Source organism: Cetorhinus maximus, chromosome 30 (genome assembly GCF_964194155.1).
Source record: "Cetorhinus maximus chromosome 30, sCetMax3.hap1.1, whole genome shotgun sequence".
NCBI classification, from domain to species: domain Eukaryota; kingdom Metazoa; phylum Chordata; class Chondrichthyes; order Lamniformes; family Cetorhinidae; genus Cetorhinus; species Cetorhinus maximus.
The window spans coordinates 771,057-785,805 of record NC_135908.1 but is presented as its reverse complement, the minus strand read 5'-3'; the positions used below and the strand labels follow the sequence as shown (position 1 = coordinate 785,805).

General features: G+C 41.5%; 1 protein-coding gene across 2 annotated transcripts in view; it reads left to right on the top strand.

Annotated features, from left to right (window-relative positions):
* LOC144669960 (CUGBP Elav-like family member 4) overlaps positions 1-11,798 on the top strand; it is a 728,627-nt gene extending 716,829 nt beyond the window's left edge. Inside the window, exon 13 of one of the 2 annotated variants that reach the window (XM_078532250.1) lies at positions 11,211-11,798. Coding sequence is in view for 1 of the 2 variants with exons in the window: in XM_078532252.1 (XP_078388378.1) it covers positions 11,211-11,236 (26 nt within the window). In the remaining variant the exon portion in view is untranslated. The remainder of the gene's footprint in view (positions 1-11,210) is intronic. The other variant, XM_078532252.1, reaches the window with a different exon arrangement.
* Positions 11,799-14,749: the final 2,951 nt, after the last annotated feature.

The window sequence follows — 14,749 nt, the reverse complement described above, 5'->3', positions numbered from 1 at the left end:
CTCAGAGCAGCAACAACAAAGAATTGCATCTTTATGGCACCTTTCACAACCTCAGGCTGTCCCCAAGCACTTTACGCCCAGTGAAGTATAGTCACTGTCGGAATGGAGGAAACACAATGCCAATTTGTGCATAGCAAGCTCCCACAAAACTGCAATGTAATAATGACCAGATAATATTTTTGAGGATGTTGGTTGAGGAATAAACATTGGCTCGGACGCAGGGCAGAATTTCCCTGTGCTTTTTCAAATTAGTGCCACGGAATCTTTCACATCCACGCCAAAGGGTACACGAGTGCTGCATTAGGAGTGTCAGCCTAGATTTTTGTACTTGGGTCTCTGGAGTGGGAATTAACCCCACAACCCTTGACTCAGAACCAACTAAGCCACAGCTGACAAGTATACCTGCCTCTCCACTTTAACGGTAGAAGAAGGGAGAGATTATGAATGCTGTGCACAAATTGGTGCGTTAGTGATTTGGGTGATAAAGTTGGATATGGGTCCAGCAGTGCAACTCAGGGCCCAATCAGTGGATCAATTTTAAATATTGTAAGGTTTGAGTTCAGGAGTCACAGATTTCCCAAGAAAGGCAGTCGAGCGAATAAGTGATTTTAAAGCAGTTTATTTGGAAACAACAGTTTAAAAATGATGCATAAGCTAAATAGGAAAACAATACCACCCGTGACAGGTTAGAACAGTTTACCAACCCAGAGGACAAACAGAGAGAGTACTGATCTCTGTCGCCTTCTGCTCTTTATCCAGAGTGTTAGGAAATGTCTTCCATTATCCCTCCTTCTGAAGAAGGTCCCGCCTCTGAGGACCCGTTTATATGCTTTGTTCCTGGGGGCTGGTAGTTTACGTTATGTCAATCACTTGTTCAACCCCATCTCATCGATTACTAAGGGACAGATAGCCAAGGTCTCACCTCCTCATGCCCATCATTGCCTCGAGGTCACCCTGCAGCTAATCCTGTGCTTGGCGCCACCCATTTACTTCTGCTAGACACTTGGCTAGATTCTCCTTGGCTATTACCTCTGTTCACCCCGTCTCCAGCTGCTCAGAACTGGATTTTCAAAGCAGGAAGGAGAGAGAGGAAAGAAACATCTTTCTATCAGCCAGTGTCAAACCCATGCCTACTAATTCTGTAACAATTCTATAATATTCTCAGGGACGCCATTTCTTATAATGTTAAATCCCTGCTATGCTAAGTGAAAGTACCACCAAATGGATTCATTCACGTGAACCCTTGGGATCTGACTCACTCAGATCTGAGTCTGTGTCTGATTGTGCTGTTTGCTGCTTTTGGTTTGCTTTCAAAAGAGGCAACGCTCCGATTGAAGCTTTTTCTCTGCCCCATGTTTTTGTGGGGGGGGTTTTCTTTTTACATAAAGGGCCTGGTAACAAATAAAGCAGGTGGGGCTAAGCGGTTTCAGTTTCGTCAATCAGTTAACCAAAAAAAAAAAGCCAACTCAAAACCGGCACCACACGAACAGCGATGGGTTCTCACGGCCACCGAACTAATATGAGGCTCTGTATCTTGTTTGGAAGAGGTGATGAACTGCTGCAGGCGCAAGGCCACAGAGCAAACATCTTAGCATTGTTGCCGAGAAACCATTGATAGTGTTTGTTTTATTATACCTTTGGGTGACCTTCTTATGCCTGATTTTATAACTCAATTAACAAAGATGTATCTGTATTGTACACAGGTGATCTCTTCTATTGACACTGGTGTTTGAATTTCAAAAACAAGATTGAATTCAAGTATATGTCAGCCCTCTTTAATAACCCGAGGGAGCTGAGCGCTTTGTCGCTTAGCATCCTGGGCGATGGTTGCTAGCTCTCAACTGCCATTTAAATATTGGAGAAACGACTGACATTCACCTTACGTTGCTCATGACGATCCACATGGCTGTAAGCCACCAACAGCAGGAGGGCCGGTAATGCCTGAAGCTGACTAGAGGAGGCTGCAATGAACTTGCAGCCAGGCCTGGCTCCTGGGATCAGGCCCCTTGAGGCTGCCTTACAGGACTGTAACAAAGCTTTTAGAAGCTTTTAATAAGCCACCCAGAGTTGCAAATTAGCGCATCATTGTGTGTCCTTCGCCTTGTCATAAAATCATGGAAATTCCAGTGCAGAATGAGGCCATTCAGCCCATCATGCATGTGCCAGTTCTAGCACCATAACACAGCTGCCTCATTTTCCCCATATCCGTTCTCTTCTCAATGTATTTATCAAATTTCATCTTAAATGTGATTGACTTAGTTTTAATAGACACATGCATTCCATATACTTTAACTTTTTGCATGAAAAAAATGTGTTTCAACTGTTAACCTTTTAGTTCTAATCCTAAATTTATGCTCTCTTGTCATTTCTTTACCAACCAGTGGAAGCAATTTTCATGATTTATCCATTCATAATTTTTTATTTCATACCCTCCATTTAACCTTCAGATGAAATTAAGCACCAGCATTTTAAGTCTCTCATGTATATATATTCTCTCACCCCTGGAAACCCTACATTGCATCCTTTTCCATGTTTTCCAGTGTCCTTTTGTATTAGGGCTGCCAAACCTGTACTCCAAAGTTGCCACTTTGGCAGAGACCAGTTAAACAATGACCAAACCTCACTTGGTTCAGTTTCTCTCATACCTGCTGCAAGAAGGCAAATGGAATTTTGGCCTGTGTTGCTCGGGGGTTGGAGTTTAAAAATAGGGAAGTCTTGTTACAACTGTGCAGGGTATTGTTGAGGCCGCACTTGGAGTACTGTGTACAGTTTTGGTCCCTGTATTTAAGAAAGGATATACTGGCATTGGAGGCAGTTCAAAAGAGATTCACTAGGCTGATTCCTGGGATGAAGGGGTTGACTTATCAAGAACGGCCAAACAGGTTAGGCCTTTATTCACTAGAGTTTAGAAGAATGAGGGGTGATCTTATTGAAACGTATAAGATTCTGAGGGGGCTTTACAGGGTAGATGTTGAGAAGATGTTTCCACTAGCGGGGGAATCTCAAACTAGGGGACATAGTTACAGAATAAGGGTCACTCTTTTAAAACTGAGATGCGAAGGAATTTCTTCGCTCAGAGGGTAGTGAATGTCTGGAATTCTCTACCTCAGAGAGTTGTGGAGGCTCGATCACTGAAAGTATTTAAAGAGGAGGTAGATAGATTTTTGAAATATCGGGGAGTTAAGGGCTATGGGGAGCTGGCACGAAAGAGGAGTTGAGGGTTGGGACAGATCAGCCATGACCTTATTGAATGGCAGGGGAGGTTTGAGGGGCCGAATGGCCTACTCCTGCTCCTATTCCTTATGTTCTTATTGTGTTAGTTTACATTCCACATATTTCTGTATGTGGCACAAGCCATTTGAGAGGGGACAGTATAGCACGTGGCTGCGAATTTTCAGTATAGTTCCTAACCGCATGGAACCTAATGTCAGATTTAATTGGATTGATGGCGTTGCTTGAAAATAGAATTCTAAATTGATTTAATTCAAATGTGAATTTTTTTTTTCATGATGTGATAGGATGGTTTAGGAATGTCATGGGACGTGTTAAATTGAAGCTTCAGTTCGCTGCAGTAGTGTGAGGTCATTCTCCAATACCTAATCCAAACGCTTACTCTTCTCATGAGCACAGTCAGTAAGTTTTCTAGGTCCATTCACCCAATATCTTCCAATAAGGGATCCATAATAGTGATCAGAAATGGGGCATTTGACTATTATTTACTCTACAGTTAATCTGTACAGGCCATTAATTAAATCTGAGATCTCGCTGGCCTAAATAACTCAGTGCCAAACCATGCAGTGTATCTACTGAGGCAGGAATAAGAAGTAAGTTTTAGAATAAGTGCAGTAGTCTGTGGAATTGAGTGCCAGTGAAGTCCAGCGAGGGGGATAGGACCAAGATGCAATCACTTGCTTGTCTGCGGGGAAGAGGAATTGGAAGGGATGATTCCAGGGCAGGTCAGTGGGGTGGGAATCTATTAAAAAGAGATGGATTCGTTGGTCTCAGTGGTACTTTCCCATTCTGAAAACGTTTTTGGTTTTTTATTATCTAAGCAACTAGCTTAAGAATCAGTCAAAAGCGAAAGTGCAAAGCAAGTACAGTAAAGTCTTCATTATCCATCATGCACAGGGAATGAGTGTTGCCGATTAATCAAAAACGCCAGTTGATGGAGAGTTCCATTCACCAATGGGATACTTGTAGCAGGTACTCAGGAAGTAAAGAACAGTATTCTTTTTACTTCTAATCTTCAGCAAAACATTAAAATGTAAATTCAAGTATAAAATAATACAGTACACAGGCTCCGGATAACTTTGTAATTGCTTCCGGTTGGTAAAGTGATGATTCATACGAGGGGAGCATCAGAAATTCCGTCAGTAGAGAATTCCGGTTGGTAGGGTACCAGATAACACAAAATTTACTGTAGCGTTAACTTGAAAAAGAACCTTTTATTAATCATTCTGCACAGAAGGAAGTTATTTGGTCTCTGGAAGAGCTATCCAATTAGTCCCACTCCTTTGCTCTATTCCCATAGCATGTTTTCCCTCTCAAATATACATCCAATTCTCCTTTAAAAGTTACTATTGAATCTACTACCACCGCCCATTCAGATCATAATAACTTGCTGTGTAAAAATAACTCTCCTCATTTCCTCCCTAGCTCTTTTGCCAATTATGGTAAATTTGCGTCCTCTGGTTACTGACACCCCATCACCACCTCCCCCAACACCCCAATCTCCCCTCCATCTCCTGTGCTGTAACTGAAGACTCCCAGGTTCTCAAGCCTCTCCACATTAACTGAAGCACCTCATCCCTGGAATAAAAGCAAAATACTCCGGATGCTGGAAATCCAAAGTTAAAAACAGAAAGTGTTGGAAGATCTCAGCCGGTCTGGCAGCAACTGTGGAGAGGCAAACAGAGTTGATGTTTCGAGTTGAATATAACTCTTCTCTGAGATTTCCCAGCACTTTCTGCTTTTGGTATCTTATCCCCCGGCACCATTCTAGTAAATCCCCCTCTCTAAGGTCCTTCGTAAAGTGTGGTGCTTGGAACTGGACACAATTCTCCAGCTGAGGCCTTACATGGTCAAATAATTCTTTTGAGAAGTAAAATATAGCGGAGATGATGCAAAGTCATGGTGATGAAGTGAAGCTCTGGTACAGTCCTACTGTCCACAGGGCCAGTCAAGTATTGAGCCCAAGGGTGTAATAATACCCTTTGAACGCATTATCTTGTTCTGTTGTCTAAGTTATGTTGTTGCACCTTGTTAAATGTCTTTTTGTTGTTAAAACATTTGTGTACAACCGAGATAAAATGCTTTTTAAAAACAGAAAGAAAGTCAAACTAGAGAGAAAAGAAAAAAAAAAAGCAAAGTCAAGATAACAGGATTGCTCTACATCTCCAAACATTTTTTCTTCTTTTACAACTAACCACAACCAAACCAGGCAGGGCCTAATCATAGCTCCAGATGACCACAAGTCATTCTCAAACTCTGTGACGTTACCTAGCGACTCTAGCAGTCACGGGGAGACATTTCCCGACCCGTAAGTTGCCCGTTTGCAGTGAAGGTGTCATTTGATGACGTCATGTGACAGACTGTCGCTGCGTTGCATGACGTGGGGTCACGTTTTTTATTTGCGGTTGTGACGTGCGTGAATAGTATTGCCCATGGTAACCGTTAGTGGTCGTTGTAAGTAAACTTGGAGTGCTGATTGGTCTACCTTGACCAGATCGTGACCTTTGACCTTTGCTGTTGTAGTGTGAGTTACGTGTTGTGATGCCTTATTAAATGTGTAATATATTATTGAGAAAAATAGATATACAGTTGGCTTTATTCCTGCAATCTCCTTGCTATTTCACCACTGGTTATGAGTATCTATGTGAGCAAGTGATGCCTTCTTCATGTCTCCATTTTAATGACTATCTACCCAAATATTGAAGAAATTCAGGGACCTTTTTCACTTGATTCGTAACCCAGTGCCTGTTCCTCATGCGGTTCCAGTATTATTGTATATCATCTCATTACATCAAAGTTCTTTCGAAAAAATATGACACAAAATTGCCTGTATGCTTCTCTGTCGTAAAATCCCAACACTGCCTCCTTTAATCACTGGAGTATTTGACACTTGCTCCATATCAAATAAAAAGTGATGTTCAGTTAGCAATGTAAGTTACTGTATATATAAAAAAATACAACTCAGGCTTTGAGGTTAAAGCATTCGAGGCTAATGTCCAATCGCTTAATACATTCCTTTATTCACTGCTTTCATGGAGATCGGAATCTGGTTAAAGTGGCAGAATGGGAAACTTCTGGTGAAGCAGTCATGGGGCCGAAATTTGTTTCCAATCTGAGGCTCAGTAAAAATTGGGCCTCAACGTTTCAGCGAGCTGCGGACATCCATCAGATGGACCCATCAGAGGCAGCTCACCGACTCCACAATGATGCAGGCGGGTGGAGGGGACGGGTCAGTGGGGAATAAGGGGCCAGAAGGGATGGAGGGGTCAGTCGGGTGGGTCAAGGGCAGGGGGTTGAAGGGGAGGAAGGGGGCAATGGGGAGGGTGGGGGAAATTGGAACGGGGCCAAGCAGGAACTGGTAATGATCTTTGGGACTAATGTGGGGCACAACTTCTTCTCCCTGCTCCACATTCAGGTAAGTATTTTTTTATATGAAAACTTAAAACTGGTAAATCAGATTCATGAGTAATTAACCTGCCCGTTCACCAGTTCCATCTCTTTCTGGACCTCAACACGCCTAGCGATGTAAAAGACAGCGGCTAAAGGAGAGTAGTACACTGGACACACAGAAACAAACTCAGTTAGACAGTAGAAGACATTGGGCGGAATTTTACGGCCCATCCAGCCAGTGGCATTTCCCGGTCCCGCCGGAGTCAAAGGGGTTTTGAACGGCTCGCCTCATTTTGTGGCCCCTCCCCCACCGCGAAGGGGCCATAAAATTCTGCCCATTGAGTACTTTGATACTTAGAATTTTCTTACAAAGGCAAAAAAGATAGCCATGAATCTCTGGCTCAATTCCTTTTCCGTGCAGCGGAGATCAAAATTAAATTGATAAAAGACCTCTGGCCCCAAAATATGAAGTTATTTAAACTCCTGCTCAAAATATTTTACTGTCTCCTACATTATTCCTAAACATGTCAATAAATTAAAGTCTAAGTTGATTTCTCCGGCTGAATGATGCACAAAAATTAAGCATCGGACGGGAAACAATCGTTTAACCTTCACAAAGGGGAAAAAAAATCATTCACAATTTACTTTTGCCGAAAAGGCTTTAACCCAAGACCCTCCTCACGATTCCCCTTCGTGCACTATTAAAGTTTGGCGTGTGTGTGTGTGTGTGTGTGTGTGTGCAAAGCACTGTTCACTCGATCACTGTTCCCAAAAGGTAGCGATCTCCCCTCAATCCAGAAGATCCCATTGAGTTAACATGGACCTAAGCTTAGAGTGAGAGCCGACTAGCGAGAGGCAGGAGTGAAGGGGCTCAGGGCTGCATACTGCAAGGCAATTTTGTGGTACCTCATCTATTGATCTCATCTTAGCTCTGTGAAGATCGCAAAGCAAATGAAAAGGGTCCTCCACTGGATATTGGTGTTGCTGTGGGGTTGCCAGTTGTGACTGTGTTTTATTTCTGGTATCAGAAAGAGCTACAGTGTTTGCATTCGATGGAACTTAAAATGAGCATGATTGTTCTTTCTATCCCAGCATGCTTAAGTGCCAGCATATGAACCACTTAATTTGTTCTCTTTATTTAAAATTTGTTTTTGGTGAAAATTCTTAATTTTAACAAGCTTGGTTGTACCTGTAACCTTCAGATGCAGTGAGTGGATCTTTGAGACTGGATGAATTAAGCTCAATGTTATTCAGTGGCAAAGTCAGGCCAATTTACGTGTGAACACTCTGTCCCTTAGAGTTTCATCATTCCATTTTTCCTGCTGTGTCGCCAGACATTGGAATTCACAGCAGAGAATCAATCCGTGTGGAAATTACACTTCGGCATTAAAATATTGCATCCAAAATCAAACCGCCCCAATGGCATTCATCTTCACAAATCATGCAGGAGGAATGGGGGAAGGGAGAAGCTGGAGAAGGTAGATGCAGCTCAGCAGTGTAGGACGCTAGATATTCATCTGCATCCTTGAGGTTGAATAGAATGGCCTCATGTTCCTTGTAGCTTGTCCATCACAATCACCAGAAGCGATCAGCTTAGGCTGCTAGACATAACCTAAGATCCTATTGCAAGGGAAGCCCAAAGGGTTGAACACTAAGCTCGCAGCAAAAAGCTTACACGGGCGCAATTGTGTGTGTGTGTGTGCAAAGCACTGTTCACTCGATCTCTGTTCCCAGTGTATGGGCAAGACAAATGTCAACACATTCAATGCGTAGCACACTATGGAAGAGGTCTAGAACTTCAAACAGGAACGGTGAAAGGAAAGTTTAAATTTAAGAGTGATGAATATGTGGGACTGTGCCAAAGGGGTGTGGTGGCTTGGGGAAGTGCCAATTATCTCAGCAAATTAAAGAAGGTGTTGGAAATATACTCAGTCCCTGGAGTAAAGTAGGACTTTTCTCCATATTTACCTTTTCATGGGATGTTGGTGTCACTGGCTAGGCCAGCATTTGTTGCCCATCCGTAATTGCCCTTGAACTGAGTAGCTTGCTAGGCCATTTCAGAGGGCAGTTAAGAGTCAATCTCATTGTTGTGGGTCCGGAGTCACATGTGGGCCAAACCAGGTAAGGATGGCAGATTTCCTTCCATAAACGGGCATGAATGAAGCAGATGGGTTTTTAAACAACAAAAGATTATAGTTTCATGGTCACCATTCTGAGTCTAGCTTTATATTCCAGATTTTATTAATTGAATTTAAGCACCACCAGTTTCCATGGTGGGATTTGGACCCACACCCACAGTGCTTTAGCTCATGCACTCCTGATTACTAGTCTAGTGATGTTACCACTACACCACTGTTGGAAGGACAGGTGAGTTATTGTGAGATCTGAGATTTCTTAGATTCATGGACCAAGAAGCCTGAATAGCAGTAATTATTTCTGATCCTGTACATCCCTATAGTCATATATCACCATTATGAACACAATAGTATTCAGACCACCCTGATCTTTATTTTAATGCTTTAATCCTTTTTCAACTTTTTTGCAACATTTGAACACCTTCTATTGACATGTTTTCAAAATTCGGTTTCATTTCACTCAGGTTACTTTTCTCTTAAACCCATTCTATTTTTGCGAATGACAAAAGCCCTTTTAATACCACAAATGTAGCTCACTGATTAAGAAAACCGGTAGAACCACACTGGTCTACTTGAAACCTGAGATTGATTTTATAAACAGTGGTCACTGTAAGATGCCTCATCTGCCAGGAGAGGATATTGGGGATTTGCACGTACGTCTGCCATGATTTTTCTACCTTAGCTGAAAAGAAAATCATGGGAAACGTACGCCTGGTTTTCACTGGCAGTAGCTGAGACTTTGACAGGAGTGTGACTGGATTAAACCAGCTGGCTTTCATTTGCATTGTTTCAACTTTGCCTGGCACACTTAGACAATCCATATGAATTAATCACACATAAACTTGTATGGCAGCTCCATCCTCACTTGTTTCCACTGCTTCGGGAGAGCTTAAGTCCTGAGCCATCTCCTGCGTTTCGATTGCTTTAGCGCTTACTTGATGGGAATACAATTGGGTTTAGAAAAGTCAATAAATGCAACAGTCTTTTTAGCTAATTATGAGACACAGTTCCTCAAGACCAATTATGTTAGAGATCCTCAGAAAGCACCAGGGAAAGTTTCACTGTACAGAGGGGAAAGTTTAGGGAATGGAGACTTGAGGTTCAAATTTCCGCCCATCAGTCCATTGACACTCACTTTTTACTTAATCTATCATTTCGATCAGTATTAATATCCTTACTTTCCAGGTTAACTTCTGGACCATGTTCCTATCTGTGTTCACTATTGTCATGAGGAAAACAGGTGATGAGATGGATGTCTGCCAACTGTCTAACTGTACTGGGCATTAAGTGTTTGTTAAAATTAGCCCTATAGTCTCGGGCTTTGAGGACATAAGCGCATCCACTGTGAGAAAAGACCATTCTGACCATCTACCCCTTTCTATCAGACTCCCTCTATAATGGACTTCTAACCCATGTTGTCTGTTTATCCCTTATTTCACCGATTTCCATCTTGATTTCCCCAATTTAAGAAAAAAACACCAAGAATTACTGTAAATGCTCTATTTCCCCATCTCAACAAGTATCAATTCAGCAACTTTTCAAAGATGCTAGCTGATCTCAAATCTACCCCTTCTATGGAAATCTGTTCTACATCTCCTAAACTGTGGGGAGAGCAACGGCTTCATAACCTTGCTTCAACCTTGTGAACTCTCCAATTGTGTTCTCCACCTCAATGCTCATTGTACACACTAGTGTCATGAGTTTTAACGAAATCTTGGTATCGTTCTGGGCAACTTGAGGACCCCTTAGTAGCCCTGGTGGAGTTTAGTCACATTTTAAACACATTTTTTTTTACTTTGTATTGTTTTCACTCTCAGCACTCTGGTAGACATTTGGCCTCTGTTAACTCAAACCTAATGAGGACTCTGTGTGTTTTCCAATTCCAGTTAGATGTTTAAAGCACTCGGTTATTCTATTTTCAATATCTCAATCCTATCATGTCGAAGCTGTTAGCTTGCAGTCACATTGAAGTGCCTGCTACAAATTCAAACTCACTTTCTACCACAAAGGTACATCTCAGTACAGTAAATGGATCTGATGTGCTGGTGTGACAATGTTTGCTCTTGAGTCTATGTGATTAGGCTAGATCACCAGGGTAAGTTAGAGGAGTCTCCATTGTGTTGGAAATATTTGCTGCCACCATTAGGTGTACAAAATACCAACATCACAGAAAGTCCTTCCATTTACAGCAAACGTCCACCAAATCTTTAAATTAGTGATGAATTTAATACTGTAGGAAGAAAGAGAGATACATTTTGAGGAAAATATACCACAGCCCAGTTAGGCCATATTTAACATGATGTCATCCATTTCAGGTAATTCTAGGGCCTAGCTTTGCCACTGAATTTGTTTAACAATGATCACTACCGGTTACTGTTTTCCTGTCGTATTAACTCATCTTTTTCTCTTTTCTGTGCTTCTCTCTTTCTCTCTCTCTCTCTCTCTCTCTCTCAGGATGGAAGCATCGCCGCATTCAGTGATCCTTTGTCACAAGTGCAGTCTGAAAACTATGACTCTTTTATTTTGCTGTGTATCACTGTGGAAGAAGACAGATTAGATTTCAAAAGGGGGAAACACTTCAGGAGCGACTTGAGGGGGGGGAGGGGAGGGGGTGGGTGGGGGGGGGAGGGGAGAGACCAAAAAAAAAGAAGGAAGTTTGGATGGAAACAAAAAAAAAACAAAAACACAAAAAAATAATGACGACAAAAAAATAATCCTATTCGCACTGGAACTGTGTTGAGGACATTGAGACACACCATGGCTGAGTTAATCCACAAGTACTGAATAACCGATGTTCAGAGGATTAAATGGTAAATACTGACTTTAAGAAAAAAAACCAAAGCCAGCTGGATAAGATTGTGTGCCTACAGCCAACACGACACACCCTTGCCTCTGAAACAGGAAGGATATCACAGATAAAGGGACATTTCGAAAGCTGGCACAGGGATTTAAAAGTTCTACTACTGTAAAGTCATATCATTCCTTAGATGATTAGGGACCAAAGGACCAAACTTTTTTAAATCTTATCTTATAGTTGTAAGTAAAAACGAAAAAAAAAATAGATCATAACATTTCATGGTGATTTAGGGAAAAAATACTTGCATACAAGAAAAGGCTTCATAGGATTTAAGAGTCATTTTAGGAACATTTAAGTAATTTGGGAGGCGCTCAGACAGTGGAGAGACAATCGATTCTGCAAATATATGGAAGCGGAACATTCATTTTATATTACTGAAGAGCTGGCTCATGAGCTATGTCCTTATGTACAGTAGCTGATGAGATACTGAAACTTTCACCATAAAAGCACTAGCGGTTACTTGTAACATATCGAAATGCTGTTGTTGCTGTTCCCAAGTATTTATTTCATACTATAAATACTAAATCTGTTCATATTAGATCAGCCCGATGATGACTAATGTTATGTTTCTCAGGCAATGTAGCGATTCTGTTGCTCTGAAGTATTGTTTTTTTTTTGTGTGAGCTCGTTATTACTGTCATCATCACCAAACTGGAGGTGATGCTCTCACACACGAGCATGTATATGAGTGAGCTCTCTTTTGTAACAGCACTCATAGGTAAAGGTGTCCTAAACGCATAACAAAAGTAGAACTGCTGGCTTCAGTTGGCAAAGACGACTATGATGGATCCAAGGGAGCTAAGGATGTGAGCATGCATGGTTAAGTAAGCAATTCGCACTGTACTGCTTATTTATTTTGCCTGTGTTTAACATAATGGTTGACAGGTACCGATGAATGGAACATTCTGTGCTTTGCGTGCATTATTAGTACCAATGAATCCTGCCATTTTGGTACAGTTCTCAAAACATTGCCTTGCAGTACACCTCAATCCTAGCCTGGTGTAAATACCACCCACACATACACCTAATGATGTCATGCAGGTACCATCAAACTTTGCACCCTTACACTTCTCAATAATGTTCCTTGATGGCCCTAGTTTGATGGCCCTAGCACTCAACTCTTCAAATCCAATAACTTTTTATGACCATCCTTAGTACCAAGTCTTTAAAAAGCATGAATATATCATTAAACATAAAAAAAATCTCTTGAGACAAGAGGTTGGGCTGGTTGAATTAGCCAATCTCAGCAGCTATACCATTAGTTTTACATCTATTTAATCAGGAACTATAAAATAAAAGCTCTGTAAATGTCAGTAGAGACAGCAACTTAGATAATTGCTGTTTCTTTCTTGGTCTCCAGCAAAGCAATATGGAAAATGGAGTGGCCTTCCATCATGTACATACAATAAGCAATGCTTAGAAATACCAAGCCTCTATTTGGGGAGGTGAGATACATCAGGTGTCAATGGTTTGTTGAGGGGTGGGTTGGTTGCAGATATTTCCATTAGGGCACATGGAGATACACTTGCAATGGTAGTTTCAAAACTCTCATTTCCTTAGCCATCATCAAGCACATTGTGTAATGGGCAGGCTGAGTACTGATAATACAACTGATGCCAACAGAATCATTTGAAGGTCCAACCTCTAGACAGATGGGGCCATCTATCAACAACATAAGCCACCTCAGGGTAAACAGTGGTCAAAGTGATTTTGAGTTATTTTCCTTATGGCAAGGAGTATTTCACTGAAATTTGTTTTAAAGAGTCATATTACCACGCAGGAAATAAATGTACGGGGTTAAAATCCTTTTTTTTGCCCACTGGCTATATATATTAGGAGATCATAGTCTACAATTTGCCACCCTTAAAAATTAATAGATGGAAGTTTCCACTCTGCAGAGCCAGTGAGCAAGATTTCCCACCATTGAATACAGAAAATTATTTTCACAAGTTATCTTCACCTATCGTCCTAGCCTTGCTGGTATACATTGGCTTCAAATTTAATATTCTCACCCATTAGATCTTTTAGAAGCACAAGTCTAACAATTCCAATCCACATGATTCTCCAAAGGCTCCAAGGTCTGGTGAAAGATAGTCAAGCCTGTCTCCGAAACCATAATCCCTTCTCTTGAGAAAGACAGTCCCATGTGACAGATTTGAGGGTTAGCTGAAGTTTTGTCAGGTAATTCTGAGCAAATTCAGGTAAATAGGCTTTGTTGTAATATGCCTTTAAGGGATTGCTGCATGACATCACTAGAAAGGAAAGTGTGTCATGTGGCACAATCTCTTAGAGGCATATTACAACAGGGTTGAGGGAAAGATCAGCCACAATCTAATTGAATGGTAGAGCAGGCTCGATTGGCCTACTCCTGATCCTAATGTTCCTGAGCACTACATTGTTATTGATATCCAGGATCTGATACCAAAACCTTCCTCTTGGACAGCAAGCAATGAATTCAACCATATGGCAATCAAGCACAAGAATATCAAATACCTACTTCAACAGCTTAACCCCGGTAGAATTTCTGATGTGAATAACAAAGTTACTTGTATTCTCAAAGCCCTAAAGAAGCTTATCTTTTTCTCAACGCTCCTCAGCTGATAGCATTGTCCCAGTTGAGTGGATGGCAGTAGACATGCTCATTCAGATGAAGTGACCAACGTCACATCCCAATTTCTACAAACTGGTGTGCCAACAATCTATTGCTTTTCTTTATAGTGAAGCACTCCTTCAACTCAATTTGCAATATACACCTTGTCGATGCTGTGAAATTCCTTGAGCAATTGCAACCTTGGGCAGGTGCAATTGTCTTAATGTCACTCTTCAGTACTTAGTTTCCTGACTGCCAGATCTTGTCCATTGGCTGGTGGAAGCCTGTACATACCAGTGAAGAAGAATCCATATCTAGGGTGCACTGACTTTGGCCTGAAAAGATGATTTTCCTCTCCTTCAATCAGAAACCGACTGCCTGTAGATATATCTGGAGATGCCCTCACATTAGGTAGTTATCAACATTTCAGCAAACAGCTGTAGCATCTCATTTACTTTATAACGCTTGTTTCAAAGCTAGGACTACCATTCACACCAAAGGAAAGTACAAGACTGGCCTTATCATATCTTCCAACTTCTCAAAGTC